The sequence below is a fragment of the Meles meles genome, chromosome 11 (assembly GCF_922984935.1).
Source record: "Meles meles chromosome 11, mMelMel3.1 paternal haplotype, whole genome shotgun sequence".
NCBI lineage: Eukaryota > Metazoa > Chordata > Mammalia > Carnivora > Mustelidae > Meles > Meles meles.
In genome coordinates this window covers 63,253,384-63,272,424 of record NC_060076.1, presented here as the reverse complement: position 1 = coordinate 63,272,424, position 19,041 = coordinate 63,253,384, and the positions used below count along the sequence as shown (strand labels likewise).

Sequence of the window (19,041 nt, the reverse complement as noted above, 5' to 3'; positions counted from 1 at the left end):
TCTGCTTCAGTGTGTTATTTACTACAGTATTTACTTTAAATTTATACTACAGCCTTCTGCTTTTGAAAACCAGGTTTGCACACTATCTTAAAGGGAACTCATGTGCAACCTGACTTAATTTCATCTCAAAATATCCAAATGGTTATTGCCTGGTGCATATTTCTTTTAAAGGCTCTTCTCATTTTCATACTCTTAAAAACCCTGGTTTCATTCTTAAAGGCAACTAATTTCTGGGAGATCCTAAAATTGTCTTAAGAACTGTACTGAGCCTGTTTGCCTGTGGCACCTTTTAGCATCTCCTCCCAGAACTACCTCCTGCTTAGGACCGTTAGTCTGCAGATTAACAGCAATTTTCTGAATGGCAGATACGTCCCAAGCTAAAGCCTGTCTTTGACAAACCACAGAAATGGCGCTACCCCCCACCGTCCACCCCTCCCTCCCAGCATGGCCAGCACCACTTACTATACTCACTCCTTTGCTATTTGCGAGTTTATATAACAGTGTACCCAGCAGTCTCTTTCCAAGGTGACTATTTTCCTCATAGTCTTTTGGAATGCATTTGAAGCAGCTTCTTTTAACCAATAAAAACATCTAGTTCTTATATTTTGGGGAGCTTTAATATTCGTCTGTAGTTCACATTGGATAGAATGTCTTGAACATGTTATTTTTTTCTTTCCATTCTTTATGCCCAGACTTTAAAGAAAGGATCTGTTTGCATCTAATTCTGCTTTGGCTGCTCATACTGCAGTGAGTAGCAGTTTTGGATCAAGTTCCCAGTGGCAGCACTATTGGGGGGAAAGTCTGCATATTTTTAGGATGACTGACATTGCTCCTGGTGCTTTTGGATTACACCCTTTTTTCCGGGAATTTATAACTTTGGCTGCTACTTAAAGCCCTTAAATCTTGAAATCTCACCAAGTTTTATGTTTTCTTTTTTTTTCCCAAATGATCTGCCACACCCTGAATGATAACACTTTATTGGCAAGGTTAAAATACAGTGCCACAAACAGATCAAAAGTACACTAAGATTTCTCTTGCTTTGGTTCTGAAAATAAGAGAGGTCCAGACACCCAGAGAGTCAGATAGATCGGTTCATTAAAAAAATTTGTACTTCATTTTTTTCAACCCTCCATCAATTCTGTTGAATTTAGAAGAAATTTCAGGCAATTTTCAACTTGCATTTTAGAAGTTAATTTGTAAAAGAATGAAGGCCATGATCTTTGACTCGATGTAGGTTGAAAATGTAATAATCTCATTTGTATGAATTTGTACAAATATTACCTATAGGAACAATGATACAGAGGAAAAGGGTAGGTTCCCAGGTTAATGTATAGAAGCCTATTAAACCATAATTTAGCAAAACTGCTTTTATGGAAAAGGTATCCCTTGCCAATCCCAGGCCCCAGAGTCCATCCCTGTCCCAAAACAACTAAATTTCTCCAAATTTGGGCATGGGTGAGCCAGGAGCACAAATTGTAACTTCTTTAATATCAGAGACTTACCTCCATCCCCAGTGAGTTGTATGTATGAGAGGTGGGAGCTATGGGGAAATCACTAGATGAAAGGAACAATGTATACAAAATTGGATGGCTAAAGCTTGGCAAGGTAAAGCAACAGTTTGGAAGCACCCCTGAACGGAAGGACTGGAGGACATGAGGAGGAGGGGAAGAGGGTAAGATAGAGTATTCAGTGAAGCAAGCAATGAGAATTGTGTATGAACAGGAGCAGGAAGAAAAAGGCAGCAGTAGGAAAAGCACATCATACTCTGATATATATAAACACACTACACAAATCATGCATATCAGGGCACCTGTATATGTATAAAGTTGGTAATGAGCAAGTGGGTCTTCCAGCACCTCAGCCTCTCATTCTGGGTTACTGCAATAGTCCTGGGAAGTTTCCACCAGCCTTATATTCAGGACTTTGCTGCAACCTGGGCTCAGATTTCAATTTTGCAGACATTCTAACCCTAGGGCATTCCCTTCCCTGCCTTCTGCTTCCTTACCTCTGGCCTCAGGTTTAGGCTCCCTCACCTCAACAATCTCGCTGCCTAGTTGGTTTCCAAAAAAGATTTACCTCCTCTCTTCTCTCAGGGTCCTCCCCTCTCACACACCTTTCCCTTCCAATCACGGGCTTCTCTCTCTACCCCTTTACTAAGAGGCCGCCTGCAGTTGACCAATGACCCTCCCAGACTTTTGCACTCAGCATATTTATTAACCATCACCCTTCCCATTCTCATCTTGTTCCCTGTCCTCTTCCTAATTTGACAGAGTCGTCTCTCACTTTTTGATCCATGCATTCTCGTGCTCTTGACTCCCTTCTCTTACTTCCCACTGTGAGAGCCTTCTCCCATCTCTCCTACCCCAGCACTTCCTGACTCTTCTGTCTAGTCATTGAGCTGATGATGTTCTTCCTCTTTCCACATCTTAATCCCTTCCTTGTCCCCATCCCTACCAGAGGCCCTTCTCTACCTCCTCAACCATTTCCTTCTTGCATATTTCTCCCACTTTCTATCCTACTCTCTCCCTTCTTGTCCCCGATTATAGATCCTTCCCTCTCTTCCCGACCCAAGGACCTCCATCCACCCCATTTCTTTTCTCCTTTTCCTTTTCCTCAAAACTCTTCACCTGAATCAGTGTCCCTTTCTTCTCTGGACCCTATTTTCATTCCCTGTGATCTTGACTCTAGGCTAAAACCCCTCCTCACCACTCATAACTCCTGGAAGGAGTCCCACACATCTCCCCAGCCTCAGCTTTTATTCCTCATCTTCTCTCTCTCCATATTTCCCAGGGATTCAACCTTTACATATGAAAATCACCAAGTGCTGCAATGGAGATACTAACGTGCTTCAAACATGCTTCTCTCTATTCCTGAACACTCCCCTACCCCTTCCCCACATCTAGTTATGGCTGGCTTCTTTTTTTCTTTAGATTTTAGTTGAACAATCACCTCCTCAGAGAATCCTTTCCTACCCACCCAGTGTGAAAAGGTTCCAAATCCCCCATACATACCATTCGATTTTTGTTTTCTAAGGAATATTTAACACTGAAGTCTTGATTGATGTGTTGTCTCTTTGTACATCTAGCATTGGTGCACCATGAAAGAGGTGTCATTTAGAATTGTGCTGGTACAAAATGGCTCGGTCAGAATTCGCAGAATATGTTCATGATTTCTATGAACACTATGCTAGGTGCTCACTTTGTGTTATCTCATTTAATCTTTAGAACAAGACTAATTAAAATAAGTACTATATTATTGCTATTTTAAACCTTAACAAACTCAAATGCAGAAGGGATAAGTGAATTTGCCTTTTGTCTCAAAAAAATTGGCATATCTGAGAATTTAATCTAGATCTGTATGAAGTCTCAGCCCATGTTCCTTCTACTTTCTCTGGCCATCCAGAGGAAATGGAAAGGAAAGCAAAGGAAATGGATCTGATTGCAAGGTAGGTCCAATTGGGGTCAGCATCCCACTCCTGGAGAAGAGAGTGCAGGGATTTACAGTATAGGACACAAGATCCTAAATGAAGATGAAAGTAAGCTAACTTAATAAACACTTATGTTGTGTCAGGCACTGTTTGGAGCAATATATTGACACTTCACCTAGGAGTGGTAGGTAATATCATTTTACAGGTAAGAAGACTGAGGCTGAGAGATGCTATTTATCCTAAGGTCATCCAGCTGGGATATGGGGAAGCTAAGATCTGACTCTGGAGCAAGTACTCTAATTGCCATCCTGCACTACTCTCAGAAAGAAGAGTGGAATACTGTGTGTTGGGCACTAAGTCCTGCTTCCTGGGTTTTGTTTTCTTCATGGAATGATCTCAGGTAATGGGACAGTCCTGCCTCTTGACCTACTTTTCACTGCTGTCCGTCGAGGAGACAACTGATGATCACATCCATTCATCCATGGTGCTCCACTAGTAAGGGGAGACCCCTTGGTATCTCCCCTGTTCACCTGGGATCAGCATGGGGCGGCACTTCTGCACCGGTGCATCTGCTCCATAAACCCAAACTGTCTCTCTGAGTGGCTATCCCAGGCTTAGATTGGAGAATCATCAGAGTGACAAAAATGGAGAGCAAGCCCTTCTGATTCAACTAAAAACACCATTTACCAATCAGCTTTATTAGTAATAAAGCTGATTATTTTGAACTCAAAAAAAGAAAGAAAGAAAGAGAAAGAAGAAAGAAAGGGAGAAAGAGAGAAAGAGAAAAATTCCTTGATACCACGTTGGTAGGAGCAAGCCTACTAGATCAGAGAACGTGGCCAAAGCCCTGCTTGCTTCCACTCCTGAAAAGCCTTCTCCTGCCTTAGGATCCTCGATGACAGCAGGGGAAAGAGGCATTTTTCTCAAAATGGTAAGATTTGCACAAAAAAATGCAAGGCTGACTAAATCCAGCCTCTTACCCACCTTCAGCCTCTCAAAACCCATCCTTTAAAGTCTGAAATGTGAACAAAGAAGGCTGAGAAATACTACCTGGAGCATGTTAGAAATGCAGATTCTCTGGTCCTGCCCAAGAACTGTATCAAACTGAGGCCAGGGACTCACAAGCCCTCCTAGTGGTCTATGCATGCTAAGGTTTAAAAATCACTGCCTTAGGACACATCCCTGACCAATTAAAAACCCTACGCATTCTGACCCAGAGTCCTCTGACCCTCCGAAAGTGCCAACATCTCAGCTCCCAAACGACTTGTCCCAGATGGCTTCTTATACCCCAAAGTGGCACCTCCATCCTTTATTTGGATGATGGGCACCAGTTTTGTCATTGGAACACTTGACCCCTATGTTTACAGAGTGGTTTCGTGAGGTTTCCACACTGGGTCCTTGCCCTCTATCATTCACAGCAGCAAGGCAAGGATTGCTCCAACAGTGGCCTCCTGTTCCAAGGGCTGGTAGAGGGCAGAGGGGAATGCCCCATTTATACGAAGCATGTGCATGTCTACCTCAGATCCTCATCTTCAAATCTGCTGAAAAGGTGCATTCGACACAACACTGTATAAGTACTTAATGCTACTGAATTTAATAATTTAAAATGGTAAATTTTATGTATACTATACCACAATAAAAAAAAAAGGTGGGGACAGGGGAGCATCCTATACAAAGCCTATCTAGAGGCTTTGTCTTTAAGGCCTGGCATTTTGTACTTGAACAACTACTTGCAGCAGGCACTGGAAATACTGGTTTCCATAAGAGTGTCCCTCTTTAAGACAAAAGATCAGGGGCGCCTGGGTGGCTCAGTTGTTAAGCATCTGCCTTGGCCTCAGGTCATGATCCCAGCATCCTGGGATTGAGTCCCACATTGGGCTCCCTACTCAGCGGGGAACCTGCTTCTATATCTGCCTGCTGCTCCCCCTGCTTGTGTTCCCTCTCTCACTCTGTCATAAATAAATAAAACCTTAAAAAAAAAATCATTCCTTTACTCAATTCCTATTTCTTGCTGTTGAGCAAGTGTATACTATGTGGAAGACCCTGGCTCAGCATTGGGAATCTAATGATGAATGAGATTTACGGTCCCTGCTCTCAGGGAACTTAGTCTGCTGGGGTAGAAGAAAACCAAGTAAACAGGGTAATTACTTGTGCTAAGGGTAAAGAAAAGCAAGCTGAGTGCCAAGATACAAAATCATAGCACATTTCACAGATGTGTGGAAGACCTTTTTTTTTTTTTTCCCTAAGTGAATTCTTTATTTCTCCACACAATACCTATGCATAACAGTCTCTTCCTATTCAAAGTAGGGCAGGTTTTGGTGTGAACCAATTAGCCCCTAGGAGGGTTCAGAAGTTGATTCCCACCAATCCTCATCCCTAAACTATTCAGGTGTTGTTCTTTCCTGAAGCTCCTCTTCTACTTAGATCCAGGGTGGTGGGGGTTTTTTTTGTTTTTGTTTTTGTTTTTAAGATTTTACCCATTTATTTGAGACAGCACATGAAAGGATGAGGATTAGAGGAACAGGTAGAAGCAGACTCCCTGCTAAGTCACTGAGCAGGGACCCTGAGATCATGACCTGAGCCAAAGGCAGCTGCTTAACCAACTGAACCACCCAGGGCTCAGTTAGATCTAGGATATTCTTAAACATGCTTGTTGCGGGGGGAGGGGGGCAGGGAGAGGCGATGCAGTAAACAACAAAGCATAAAAAGAGATCCATGGCATTCTTCCAAAGATGCTGCAGACTCTAGACCTAGGACAACAGGTCATTTGATCAAGGGGCCTCAGTTTCTTTATCTGGAAAATGGGACTAAACTACCACTCATCCTGCTAACTATAGGTTTTAGGATAAGCAAATAAGATGAGAGAGGAAAAGTGATCTTTCTTAACCATCTACCAAGGACAAAGCTCTTTACTGGCATTAAGTCATTTTCAAGAACACGACAGCACTACGAAAAATGACAAATACCCTCCTGGGCCTACGAATCTATAGGTTTTTGAACAGGATCAGCCTGGCCTCCAAGTCCAGGAAGAAGCCGGAAGTGGCAGGGCAGCCCATGTTTCTGAGGTGACATAACTGGCCTGGGCTCACCTTGGTTCCTGCGGTAGGCTCCTCCCTATAGCTGACCCATTCTCTGAAGCAGGCCAAGAACACCGGTTTGGCTGGCCACATGTATGAAACCTGGTTCTGCTTTCTCATAGCTACTCCAGGGGTGGGGAGCAGACTATGGAAAATCTTCCTAAGGAAATGCTAAGATGAACTAACAGGAGCTGGTAAAGCAAAGGTAGGAGGGGAGAGTGCTCCAGGTGGAGGACACCACTCAGGGAGAGACCCAGGGGCGGGAAAGATGGGTACAAGCATCATGTGAATATATGAGCGACTTAACAGTCAAGGACAATTTGAATATTTGCTCACCTGCACCTCTGATATACTTTACAGTGGTAAGAAAAGAGCTGCTGTTCATTTCGGTGATTTGTTTTCATATCCTGTCCTTCCTCCAGAGTGGCTTTTCCATACCCTGATGGCTAGTCTGTGTTGACAGCCTGGTTTCCAGCTCAGGAAGGACAGTCTCCAGATATGCAGTGACCGTGGTAGTGTGGTAACCTGTTTTGACCAGCTGCCACTGGAGTTGTGCAGCCTGGGTTCAAATTCAAGTTCTCCCTCTAATCAGCTGTGTGACCTTAGGCATTACACCATACCCTCTTGTGTAAAAGTGGACTGTTGTGAGGCTCCAATGAGATAATACAACTTAAACGCTGAGAATACTACCTGACCCCAGAGAACTCAGTAAATATTAACCATTTAATTATAATGTTAAAAAAAAAAAAAACCCACACATGGATCTCATCACTTCTCTATTGCTTAGTTAGGCTGTAATAAATTATTCTACAAATGTTTAAGTGTGTGAATAAGTGGTCCACTTGCAGAGTATTCAATAGAGCCTAAGATCTTTCTTCTGATGACTATCGTAATAGCTTGAATAACAGTCGATAGAGTAAGCTGCAAAGTAATCAGGAATCAGGAATCGAACAATGGGGACTCAGGGAAGAAACTCTGAAATATTTGCTGTTTCTAGGGGAAAGTTATTTTGTGGCAGGTGTGCTGTTTTGTACCTAAAACCCATTTCCTCCCTTTAATTTATCTAACAAACTCCTGATTTTCTTTGGGGCACTAACATAGCCAGGTAAAACACCTCCTCATACTACCTTGCAGCTAGAAGCGGCAATGTGAAACAATTCTGGCCAGGTAAAAGCAAGCAGAAGTTACTGGGTGGAACCTCTGAGAAAGCATTTCAAAAGAAGTTAATGTGGATGGAATTTGCCTTTTGTTTTCCTCCCTTTTTCCTATCTAGAATGGTTATGTGATGTCATTATGCAGCAGCCATCTGAAGACCATGAGGATGATGACAACATGCAAAGGAAGGCACAGGAAGACTGAAGAACACTAGACCTTGGCTTATTATCTTTGTGTTAGTGTCTAATGAGGAAAAAGTGCTAGACAAAACTGTTCATGTAAAAATGGCTATTGGGGGGGAACCTGGGTGGCTCAGTGGATTAAGCCGCTGCCTTCAGCTCAGGTCATGATCTCAGGGTCCTGGGATCGAGCCCCACATCGGGCTCTCTGCTCCGCAGGGAGCCTGCTTCCTCCTCTCTCTCTGCCTGCCTCTCTGCCTACTTGTGCTCTCTCTCTGTCAAATAAATAAATAAAATCTTAAAAAAAAAAAAAAATGGCTATTGGGTTGGGTATTCTCATTGCCCTTCAAATCTCTCCGAACCTGGGCTATGTGGAAATAAGATCGAAAAGACAGACCAAGAAGGCATTCTTCAAACTGAAATGCTTTTATTAGAATACTAATAATTGCAGATAAATGCAAACCACACACCTGGGAAACTGAAAACACTCAGAAATGCTACTATAGATTAGGCAAATTAGAGAAAAATTTTCTTCAGTGTATATAAAATGTAAACATTTGCCCTGGGATTCCTCACAGATGGCACAGTCCACGAGGACTTATTTGGAACAAGAATCTATCAGAGTTTAAAGTATAATCTCTATCATGTCTCTGAACTTCCTACATTGAAAGTTAAAGTTCCTAGCACACCCAAAATTTTCTATGCAAAAAACTAAATGGCCCCCAATCAAGGCAACTTGAACATCAACTACTACATATGGAAGCAGCCACTGAGGCATATCAGGCTTCCAATGAGTTTCCACTCACTGTGCTAATGGTATTTACATTTACCTTGACAGAGATTACAAAAATATACACAGTATACAAAACCCCAAGTTGAGTCTGGGATGGAGAATTATACAGTTCTTGCTCATCAAATGCTCCAGAGTAAGACATCAAGTCAGTTGCTTGAACTTAGGGAGACAGGACTAAGAAGAGGCCCTCTTCTGTTCAGAAAATGGGGACTCATAAACTTCCATGGGTGGGCAGGTGCAAACCAGGTGCTGATCTCCATAGATGTCATCAATCCGGGCAATGGTTGGCCAGAATTTGTTCTCTGGTTTCACAAAGGGCTGCAAGGGACAAAAGATGGAAATGTTCTGGGGTATTATGAAACATTTCTCTTGGGGAAAGAAGAGATAGAGTGATGTCCCCATAGCCTAACCCCCAATAAGTGCCCAAAAGTATAAGAAGGTAAAACCCACACTCCTATTTTTATTGCAGCATAATTTTGGTAGCCAAAATATGGAAGCAACCCAAGTGTCCAACAGATGATAAAGACATTGTGTATGTATATGTATGTGGGTGAATGCAGGTGCACACGGGCACGTGCGCGCGCGCGCACACACACACACACACACAGGAATGTTACTCAGCCATGAAAAAGAATGAGAGTTTGCCATTTATAACAACATGGATGGACCTAGAGAGTATTATGCTAAGTGAAATACATCAGAGAAAAACAAGTATCATATGATTTCACTTACATGTATCTAAAAAACAAAAAAGAAACAGAACCATAAACACAGAGAACTGACAGCTGACAGAGGGGAGGGTGTGGGGAATGGACAAAATGGGTGAAGGGGAATGGACAAAATGGGTGAAGGGGATTGGGAGGTACATACTTCCAGGTATGGAATGAATAAGTCAGGGAGATAAAACATACAACCCAGGAAACAGAGTCAAGAGTATTATAAGAGCATTTTGTGTGGTGACAGATGACAGTTACAATTGTGGTGAACACAGCACAATGTACCAAGTTGTCAAATCACTATACGGTATACCTGAAACTAAGGGAACATTGTCAACTATATTCCAATACAAAAAAAGCTAAAAACAACCCCTTTGTTACTGTCCCCCAAAATCCCAACTTCTTTTTCACGTATCTTTGTATACTTTTTTTGGTATACTTTTTTAAAAATTTTATTTATTTATTTATTTTCAGTGTAACAGTATTCATTGTTTTTGCACCACACCCAGTGCTCCATGCAATACGTGCCCTCCCTATTACCCACCACCTGGTTCCCCCAACCTCCCACCCTCCGCCCCTTCAAAACCCTCAGGTTGTTTTTCAGAGTCCATAGTCTCTCATGGTTCATCTCCCCTTCCAATTTCCCTCAACTCCCTTCTCCTCTGCATCTCCCCATGTCCTCCATGTTCTTTGTTATTCTCCACAAATAAGTGAAACCATATGATAATTGATTCTCTCTGCTTGACTTATTTCACTCAGCATAATCTCTTCCAGTCCCGTACATGTTGCTACAAAAGTTGGGTATTCATCCTTTCTGATGGAGGCATAATACTCCATCGTGTATATGGACCACATCTTCCTTATCCATTCGTCCGTTGAAGGGCATCTTGGTTCTTTCCACAGTTTGGCGACCGTGGCCATCGCTGCTATAAACATTGGGGTGCAGATGGCTCTTCTTTTCACTATATCTGTATCTTTGGGGTAAATACCCAGCAGTGCAATTGCAGGGTCATAGGGAAGCTCTATTTTTAATTTCTTGAGGAATCTCCACACTGTTCTCCAAAGTGGCTGCACCAACTTGCATTCCCACCAACAGTGTAAGAGGGTTCCCCTTTCTCCACACACATTGTTTCCTGTCTTGCTAATTTTGGCCATTCTAACTGGTGCCAGGTGGTATCTCAATGTGGTTTTAATTTGAATCTCCTTGATGGCTAGTGATGATGAACATTTTTTCATGTCTGATAGCCATTTGTATGTCTTCATGGGAGAAGGGTCTGTTCATATCTTCTGCCCATTTTTTGATATGATTATCTGTTTTGTGTGTGTTGAGTTTGAGGAGTTCTTTATAGATCCTGGATATCAATCTTTTGTCTGTACTGTCATTTGCCAATATCTTCTCCCATTCCGTGGGTTGCCTTTTTGCTTTGTTGACTGTTTCCTTTGCTGTGCAGAAGCTTTTGATCTTGATGAAGTCCCAAAAGTTCATTTTCGCTTTTGTTTCCTTGGCCTTTGGAGACATATCTTGAAAGAAGTTGCTGTGGCTGATATCAAAGAGGTTACTGCCTATGTTCTCCTCTAGGATTCTGATGGATTCCTGTCTCACGTTGAGGTCTTTTATCCATTTCGAGTTTATCTTTGTGTACGGTGTAAGAGAATGGTCGAGTTTCATTCTTCTACATATCGCTGTCCAATTTTCCCAGCACCATTTATTGAAGAGACTGTCTTTTTTCCATTGTATATTTTTTCCTGTTTTGTCGAAGATTATTTGACCCTAGAGTTGCGGGTCCATATCTGGGCTCTCCACTCTGTTCCACTGGTCAATGTGTCTGTTTTTATGCCAGTACCACGCTGTCTTGGTGTCACAGCTTTGTAGTAAAGCTTGAAATCGGGTAACGTGATGCCGCCAGTTTTGTTTTTGTTTTTCAACATTTCCTTAGCAATTCGGGGTCTCTTCTGATTCCATACAAATTTTAGGATTATTTGCTCCAGCTCTTTGAAAAATACCGGTGGAATTTTGATTGGAATGGTATTAAAAGTATAGATTGCTCTAGGCAGTATAGACATTTTAACAATGTTTTTTTCTTCTGATCCAAGAGCATGGAACGGTCTTCCATCTTTTTGTGTCTTCTTCAATTTCTTTCATGAGTGTTCTGTAGTTCCTCGAGTACAGGTCCTTTACCTCTTTGGTTAGGTTTATTCCCAGGTATCTTATGGTTCTTGGAGCTATAGTAAATGGAATCGATTCTCTAATTTCCCTTTCTGTATTTTCATTGTTAATGTATAAGAAAGTCACTGATTTCTGTACATTGACTTTGTATCCTGCCATGTTACTGAATTGCTGTATGAGTTCTAGTAGTTTGGGGGTGGAGTCTTTGGGGTTTTCCATATAAAGTATCATGTCATCTGTGAAGAGAGAGAGTTTGACTGCTTCCTTGCCAATTTGGATACCTTTTATTTCTCTTTGTTGTCTGATTGCCGCTGCTAGGACTTCTAATACTATGTTGAACAAGAGTGGTGAGAGTGGGCATCCTTGTCGTGTTCCTGATCTCAACGGGAAGGCTGCAAGCTTTTTCCCATTGAGGATGATATTTGCTGTGGGTCTTTCATAGATAGATTTTATGAAGTTCAGGAAGGTTCCCTCCATCCCTATACTTTGAAGCGTTTTCATCAGGAACGGATGCTGGATTTTGTCAAATGCTTTTTCTGCATCAATTGAGAGGACCATGTGGTTCTTCTCTCTTCTCTTATTGATTTGTTCTATCACACTGATTGATTTGCGAATGTTGAACCATCCTTGTAACCCAGGGATGAATCCCATGTGGTCATGGTGGATAATCTTTTTAATGTGCTGCTGGATCCTGTTTGCTAGGATCTTCTTGAGAATCTTAGCATGCATATTCATCAGTGATATTGGTCTGAAATTCTCCTTTTTGGTAGGGTCTTTGCCTGGTTTGGGGATCAGCGTAATGCTGGCTTCATAAAAAGAGTCTGGAAGTTTTCCTTCTGCTTCAATTTTTTGGAAGAGCTTCAGAAGAATTGGTGTTATTTTTTCTTTGAAAGTTTGGTAGAATTTCCCAGGGAATCCTTCAGGTCCTGGGCTCTTGTTTTTTGGGAGGTTTTGGATCACTGCTTCAATCTCGTTACTAGATATCGGTCTATTCAGGTTGTCGATTTCTTCTTGGTTCAATTTTGGGAGTTTATAGTTTTCCAGGAATGCATCCATTTCATCTAGGTTGCTTAGCTTATTAGCATATAAATGTTGATAATAATTTCTGATTGTTTCTATTTCCTTGGTGTTAGTTATGATCTCTCCCTTTTCATTCATAATTTTATTAATTTGGGCTTTCTCTCTTTCTTTTGGATTAGTGTGGCCAATGGCTTATCACAAAATCCCAACTTTTGACTCTTATCTCCACCCTGCCAAACAGACTATAGAGCATCTTTTACATATAAGAATCAGAAATGAAACAAAGACTATATTTAGTGCATTTGGAGCTATCTCCCTGTTGGATGACAGTAGAAATTTGGCAGGGACTCCTTCCTATTTGGTCTTCCTCCCCCGTGTACCTGGTGGATTCCCAAACCTATGGCTGACACTCTGACCTCAGACCTCTCAAAGCCAATGTCTGTGCTCTGCATCACTTGTCATGACCCATTTAAGAAAGTGTGCCATATAGGGGCGCCTGGGCAGCTCAGTCAGTTAAGCATCCAACTCTTGATTTCAGCTCAAGTCATGGTCTCAAGGTCTGAGACTGAGCCCCACATTGGACTCTGTGCTCACCATGGAGTCTGCTTGTACCTCTCTCTCTGTTCCTCCCCACCCCCTACTCTCTCTCCCTCTTGCACTCAAATAAATAAATAAAATCTTTATATTAAAAAAAAAAGCATCCCACATATAGTTACTATAATGCAGCTGCAAGGATGGGAGCCCCACTGGATCAGCGATGGCCCTTCATACACATATGAACACTATCAGCTGGTGCGTGCAGCTTTAGAGGAGAACTTACAAGTGGGAATGCTGCCACTTCTCTGGAATAAGGCCGATCCCAGTGTGAGGATGTGACGCAGGTCAGGGAGTGTGGAGACATCTGAAACAGACACACAGATGGGAAAGGGATCAGACTAGAACATGCCTTCTCCTCCTGTGCTTTGTTTCAGCCAGTGAGCTAGCTGATGGAAGCCCAGGGACACAGGGCTGTTGTTTTGTTTAATTTCAACTTAAGGGGGAAAAAATTGATAGGATACTTTTTATTGTGAAACATTTCAAATGTCAGAAAGTTATGGTAATATATTAGAACATCTACCACCCAACCAACATAAATCAACATTTTGTCATATTTGCTTAACTTTTTAGAATAATCATTGCAGACGAGCACCTGGGTGGCTGGCTCCTTTAGGTAAGTATCCAACTCTTGGTTTTGGTTCAGATCATGATCTCAGGGTCCTGAGACTAAGCCCTGTGTCAGGCTCCATGCTTAGCTGGGAGTCAGCTTGAATTCTCCCTGTCCCTCGGCCCCTGCCCATCCCCACATGTGCTCACTCACTATCTCAAAATAAAGAAGTCTTTAAAAAAATAAACAGGGGCACCTGGGTGGCTCAGTTGGTCGAGCAGTTGCCTTCAGCTCAGGTCATGAACCATAGGTCCTAGAATCAAGCCCCTCATAGGGCTCCCCACTCAGTGGGGAGGCTGCTTCTCCCTCTGCCCGCCCCTTCCCCTGCTTGTGCTCTCCTTTTCTGTGTCAAATAAAAAAAAAACTTGCAGATACAGTTGAGGCTGCCTATATATCCCATCCATCTCATCTTTAACCCTACTCCCCCGGTGATAACCACTGTGTTGAATTTGGTGTTCACCATGCTGGTTGTTTTTATATTATTACTGCATATATGCATAAATAGCATATAGCACAGTTGGGCACATTTTAAAATCTTAATTATCATCCTGTGAATATTATTCCCCACTTGTTTTTGTAATTTGGTATTATGTTCTTTAGATTTCTACTGCCATTTTTAAAAATGGCCTAAGTCCTTAGAATCAGCAGTATCCACAGAAAAGAGAAGTAATAATAAGCAAGATCCCTTCTCCTGCCAGCCTTTGGCCCAGGTACTCTACCCTCAGCTGGACACTCTGGAACTTGACTGAGCTTCCCCAATCATCTCAGACTTGTTCTCTGACTTGGGACCATAATAGCACAACCACAGTCTTCACAGTATTTTCAATTCATGACCCCCCACCCCCAGCTTAATGTCTGGACCTAAAAAGAGACTTACGGCTCACAAGCTCACAACAAACATGTTTCAGATTTCTCCAAAATAGGCTATAACATTATAAAAGGCCAAGTACCAATTAGTTGTTCTAAGCGATAACTGCTCCTATATAAGAACTTGTCTTTATCCAGAGTTTGTGAGGTAAATAATCTCACTGGAGTGTATCAAAGAGACACAGAATAGTAAGACTCCCCAACTACATAGTTCTTCAGCCTCTGCTCCCTCCTTTGGCAACCAGTCGGGTGCATGTGGGAGATATACCTCCCACAATGACAAAACAACTACATAAACAAAATTTAAACATATCTCAAAACATCCACATTTGCTTGAGTAACTGCTACTACGTTGTTCAAGAAGATTTAAATTTGCAAGTAATGAACTTTTTCAGAAGAATCATCTTATTCTAGGCAAGAATAATCTCATCTTCTGATGGGAGTTCAGGAGTTGCTGGCACACTGTCATACCCAATCTTCTCTATGGAACATTTTGGATAAAGTACCAGTGCCTACTCACCTTCAGTGGATTGACCCTGGGGTCAATGCGGCCCTCCTCAATGTCAGCAATTTCCTGACGAATGCTGATCATGGCATCACAGAATCTATCCAGCTCTGCCTTGTCTTCTGACTCAGTAGGCTCAACCATGAGAGTCCCTGCCACCGGCCAGGACATGGTAGGGGCATGAAAGCCTGCAAAGGAAATAGGGGAATTTGTGTCATTAACTTTGACCTCCCCAATTTAGAAGAGACCTTCTCTGTCTTATAATTTACCCTAAGGAAATCACTGGATAAATGTGCTTACATATATAATTTGCATATGTATATGGATTCATCTCAGCACTGTGTATGCAAGAAAAAAGAAAAACAGGGGAAATAAACATCCAACAATAGACGATCAGTTAACTAAGTTTTACAGGGTATCCAAACAATAAATATGCAGCCATTCAAATGTAAGTAAATTTGTATTTGTAAATTGGGTAAACATTAAAAAATATGAAGTCAAAAAAAGCAAGCTACATAATAATGATATTCCATTTTTATTAAAAAAAAGTGACAAAGTATTTATTACGAAGGAAGACACCTTGAAGAATAAATACTAGAATTTTAATAGGGGTTATCACCAAAATATAAACTATTTTTATTTCCTTTGGTTTTGTTTCAGAATCTACAATGCTTATGTATTACAGGTAATTAAGAGAAATTAAAATATCATAGCCTGTCACAAGTTAAATAACAATATAGCAACCATAAGCCTGAAGTGAGTATGACTCACTTCAAAATAACAACTGAGAATGACAACACAGATTCTTAATCACACCTACTGGATCAGAGTTTCCAGGTAACCTGTGTATTTAATAAGCATCCCACAGGTGAGTCTTTTTTTTAAGATTTTATTTCCTTATTTGACAGAGAAAGACACAGCGAGAAAGGGAATACAAACAGGGGGAGTGGAAGAGGGAGAAGTAGGCTTCCTGCTGAACAGGGAGCCTGATGTAGGGCTCGATTCCAGGACCCTGGGATCACAACCTGCGTCAAAGGCAGATGCTTAATGACTGAGCCACCCAGTCACCCCCCACAGATGAGTCTTAACAGCCAAAGATGAAGAAACTGAGGTTTGACCAGTACACAGAAAGCCTTTTGTCTTTACACTGAATAGAAGCTGAAGGTATTTCTGTTTCCAAAAGTTTTCATATGTAAAATGAATCAACAAGACACAGGCTTCAGAGAGAGTTCTTGGACAAAGGCCAAAAAACACCTTTTCCCATTTCTTACCTTCTTCTATGAAACTGTTAAAAGATGATGAACAGCCCCAAAGCTGATATACCTGTCAGTTAAATTTAAATAGTTCCCAAATTCTGATCTGCATAAATCACATGGGGTATTTTAGGGTCATGCTTATGTGCTTGAAGGGACTGTGTCCTCAACATGTTATAAACATTTTCAAACAGTAAGTTGAGAAGACTACAGAGTGAATGAATACCCATATACCATTCACCTAGATTCTAAAATGATGCTGTTTGCTTAATCACGTATGTATTCATTCTTCCATCTTAGTTTTGGGGTTTAAGATTTTATTTATTTATTTGACAGATCACAAGTAGGCAGAGAGGCAGGCAGAGAGAGAGAGAGAAGAGGAAGCAGGCTCCCTGCCGAGCAGAGAGCCCGACAAAGGGCTTGATCCCAGGACCCTGAGATCATGACCTGAGCCGAAGGCAGAGGCTTTAACCCACTGAGCCACCCAGGCGCCCCTCCACCTTAGTTTTGATGCATTTCAAAGTATGCTTCAGTCATCAGTGCACTGTTCTTTTAAATACTCCAGCATGCATATTATGAACTAGAATTTAGTATTTGTTCACATGTATTTGTGATAAAATTTGCATAAAGTAAAATGCACAAATCTGAAATTATTTAGTTAAGTTTTCACAAAGACATATAACTATGTCACTCAAACCAGAAAAACATGTATTTTTTTTAAAAACAAGCTAATCTCATTACCCATTAAGTCCAACCTCAATTTCATGTGTGAGCAAATTCAGCCCAATATATTCTGCTATAGCGGTTCCCGTATCTTAACACCATCAGAATTATCTTAGGAACACAGATTCTTGTATCTTCGCCCTGATTCAGGAAGTCCAAAGTAAGGCTCAGAAATCTATGAGTCTTAAAAACTCCCTGGTGACTTTTATTACTAAGTTTGGAAACTTCTCCCCCAAGGCAGCGTGCTCCATCTTTGGGCTGTGGGGTACTCATCTGTGGGGTACTTGTTAAATATACAGGTTACCTGGAAACTCTGATCCAGTAGGTGTGATTAAGAATCTGTGTTGTCATTCTCAATTGCTGTTTTGGGGTTTTTTAATGGGTTTTTTGTTTGTTTATTTTACTTAGCTATTCACTCATTCTCTCACATTTTTTTTAAAGTTTATTTATTTAAGTAATCTCTACACCCAGTGTGGAGCTCGAACTCACGACCCCACGGTCAAGAGTTGCATGCTCCACAGCCAGCTAGCCAGGCATCTCATTCTCTCACTTATTAAACACGTACGTTCTGAGGTGTTTACAAAGGCACGTGTACAACCTAGACTTGGGGCAAGTATGGCAATCACCCTATCAAATGTCAAAATAATGTCAAGGTTGGAGATAGACCAAGACTTGGAAGTACTGGGTCATAACTTCAGTTACAACTTCCTCCTCACCTGCCCTGTCCCTCTCTGCAGATGCTGCTGCTGCCAGACATGTAAGGCAGACAAGAAAGCTCAGAGGTGCAGCTATAGCCTGCGTGAATCCGCCCATCACTCATCATTAGCCAGAAGGCCACGTCAGGTTACAGGAGCAACCAAGAGATTTTGAGGGAGTAACTGCTAATTTCATTAATGAAAACTTTCTCTGGCTTTCCCATTTATTATCAGTATAACTCTGCATAATAAGATCATGCATTCAGGAGAGGAATGAGCCACACATGTGGGACTCCCATTATGATGCACTAGTGAAACTATTAAATTTTTGAAGCTTTCACTTTCCTTATTAAGAGAAGTTATTCAAATTATTAAAATTCAGATAGAACTCCACACCCACTGAAAGGCAAAGTTCTCCCCACCTTAGCCTGAGAATAGAAGTGTCTTTGATATTATTGATAATGGCACTAAAACATATATTTCAATAAGGACTGTGCTGAATGAACATCCACTAATTCACGAAGGGCCTGTGTCTTTCAAAATTCTTCCCAGAAAACTGCACTGTCTTTATGAAACCATATTCCTATGGTGGAAGAAATTCTTCATAAGGTGAAGGAAGCCTACTCCTTCATCTATAGAAACAGCTAAAACAGCTATGCCACAACTGAGGTGCTTGTAACACTCAAATGCCATTCATTGGTCTCGAACACTTACATTCATTACCTGCTCTACTTCCTCACCATTCCATCAACTTATCTCTTTATGGACTCCTTTGTTTACCAAGAGAGGAAAAGGAGTAAGAATTTACCAGAAACATAAGCAAGACAACACACACATACAAAAAACCAAATAATCCAATTAAAAGAAGGCAGAAGACATGAACAGACATTTCTGCAAAAAGGACATCCAAATGGCCACAAGATACATAAAAAAGATGTTTGACATCACTCATTATCAGGAAAATGCAAATCAAAACTCTAAAATATTACCTCATAACTGTCAGAATGGCTAAATTAAAAACCACAAAAAACAACAAGCGTTGGCGATGATGTGGACAAAAAGGAGCTCCCTTGCACTGTAGGTGGAAATGCAAGCTGGTGCAGCCACTCTGGAACACAGCATGGAGCGTCCTCAAAAAGTTAAAAATAGAGCTACCCTATGACCCAGCAATTGCACTAGTAGGTATTTACCTAAAGGACACAAAACTACTGATTCAAAGGGACAAGTGCACCAGTATTTAGAGCAGCACTATCAGCAATA

The 19,041-nt window shown here is 41.4% G+C and overlaps 1 protein-coding gene across 1 annotated transcript in view; it reads right to left on the bottom strand.

The window, feature by feature from the left end:
- Window positions 1-8,248: 8,248 nt before the first annotated feature.
- Window positions 8,249-19,041, bottom strand: part of GLDC (glycine decarboxylase) — a 98,661-nt gene continuing 87,868 nt past the window's right edge. Inside the window, exons 23-25 of the mRNA XM_046023674.1 lie at window positions 15,126-15,298; window positions 13,355-13,435; window positions 8,249-8,949 (exon numbers count right to left, since the gene is read on the bottom strand). Coding sequence (XP_045879630.1) covers window positions 8,806-8,949; window positions 13,355-13,435; window positions 15,126-15,298 — 398 coding nt within the window. The 3' untranslated portion in view covers window positions 8,249-8,805. The remainder of the gene's footprint in view (window positions 8,950-13,354; window positions 13,436-15,125; window positions 15,299-19,041) is intronic.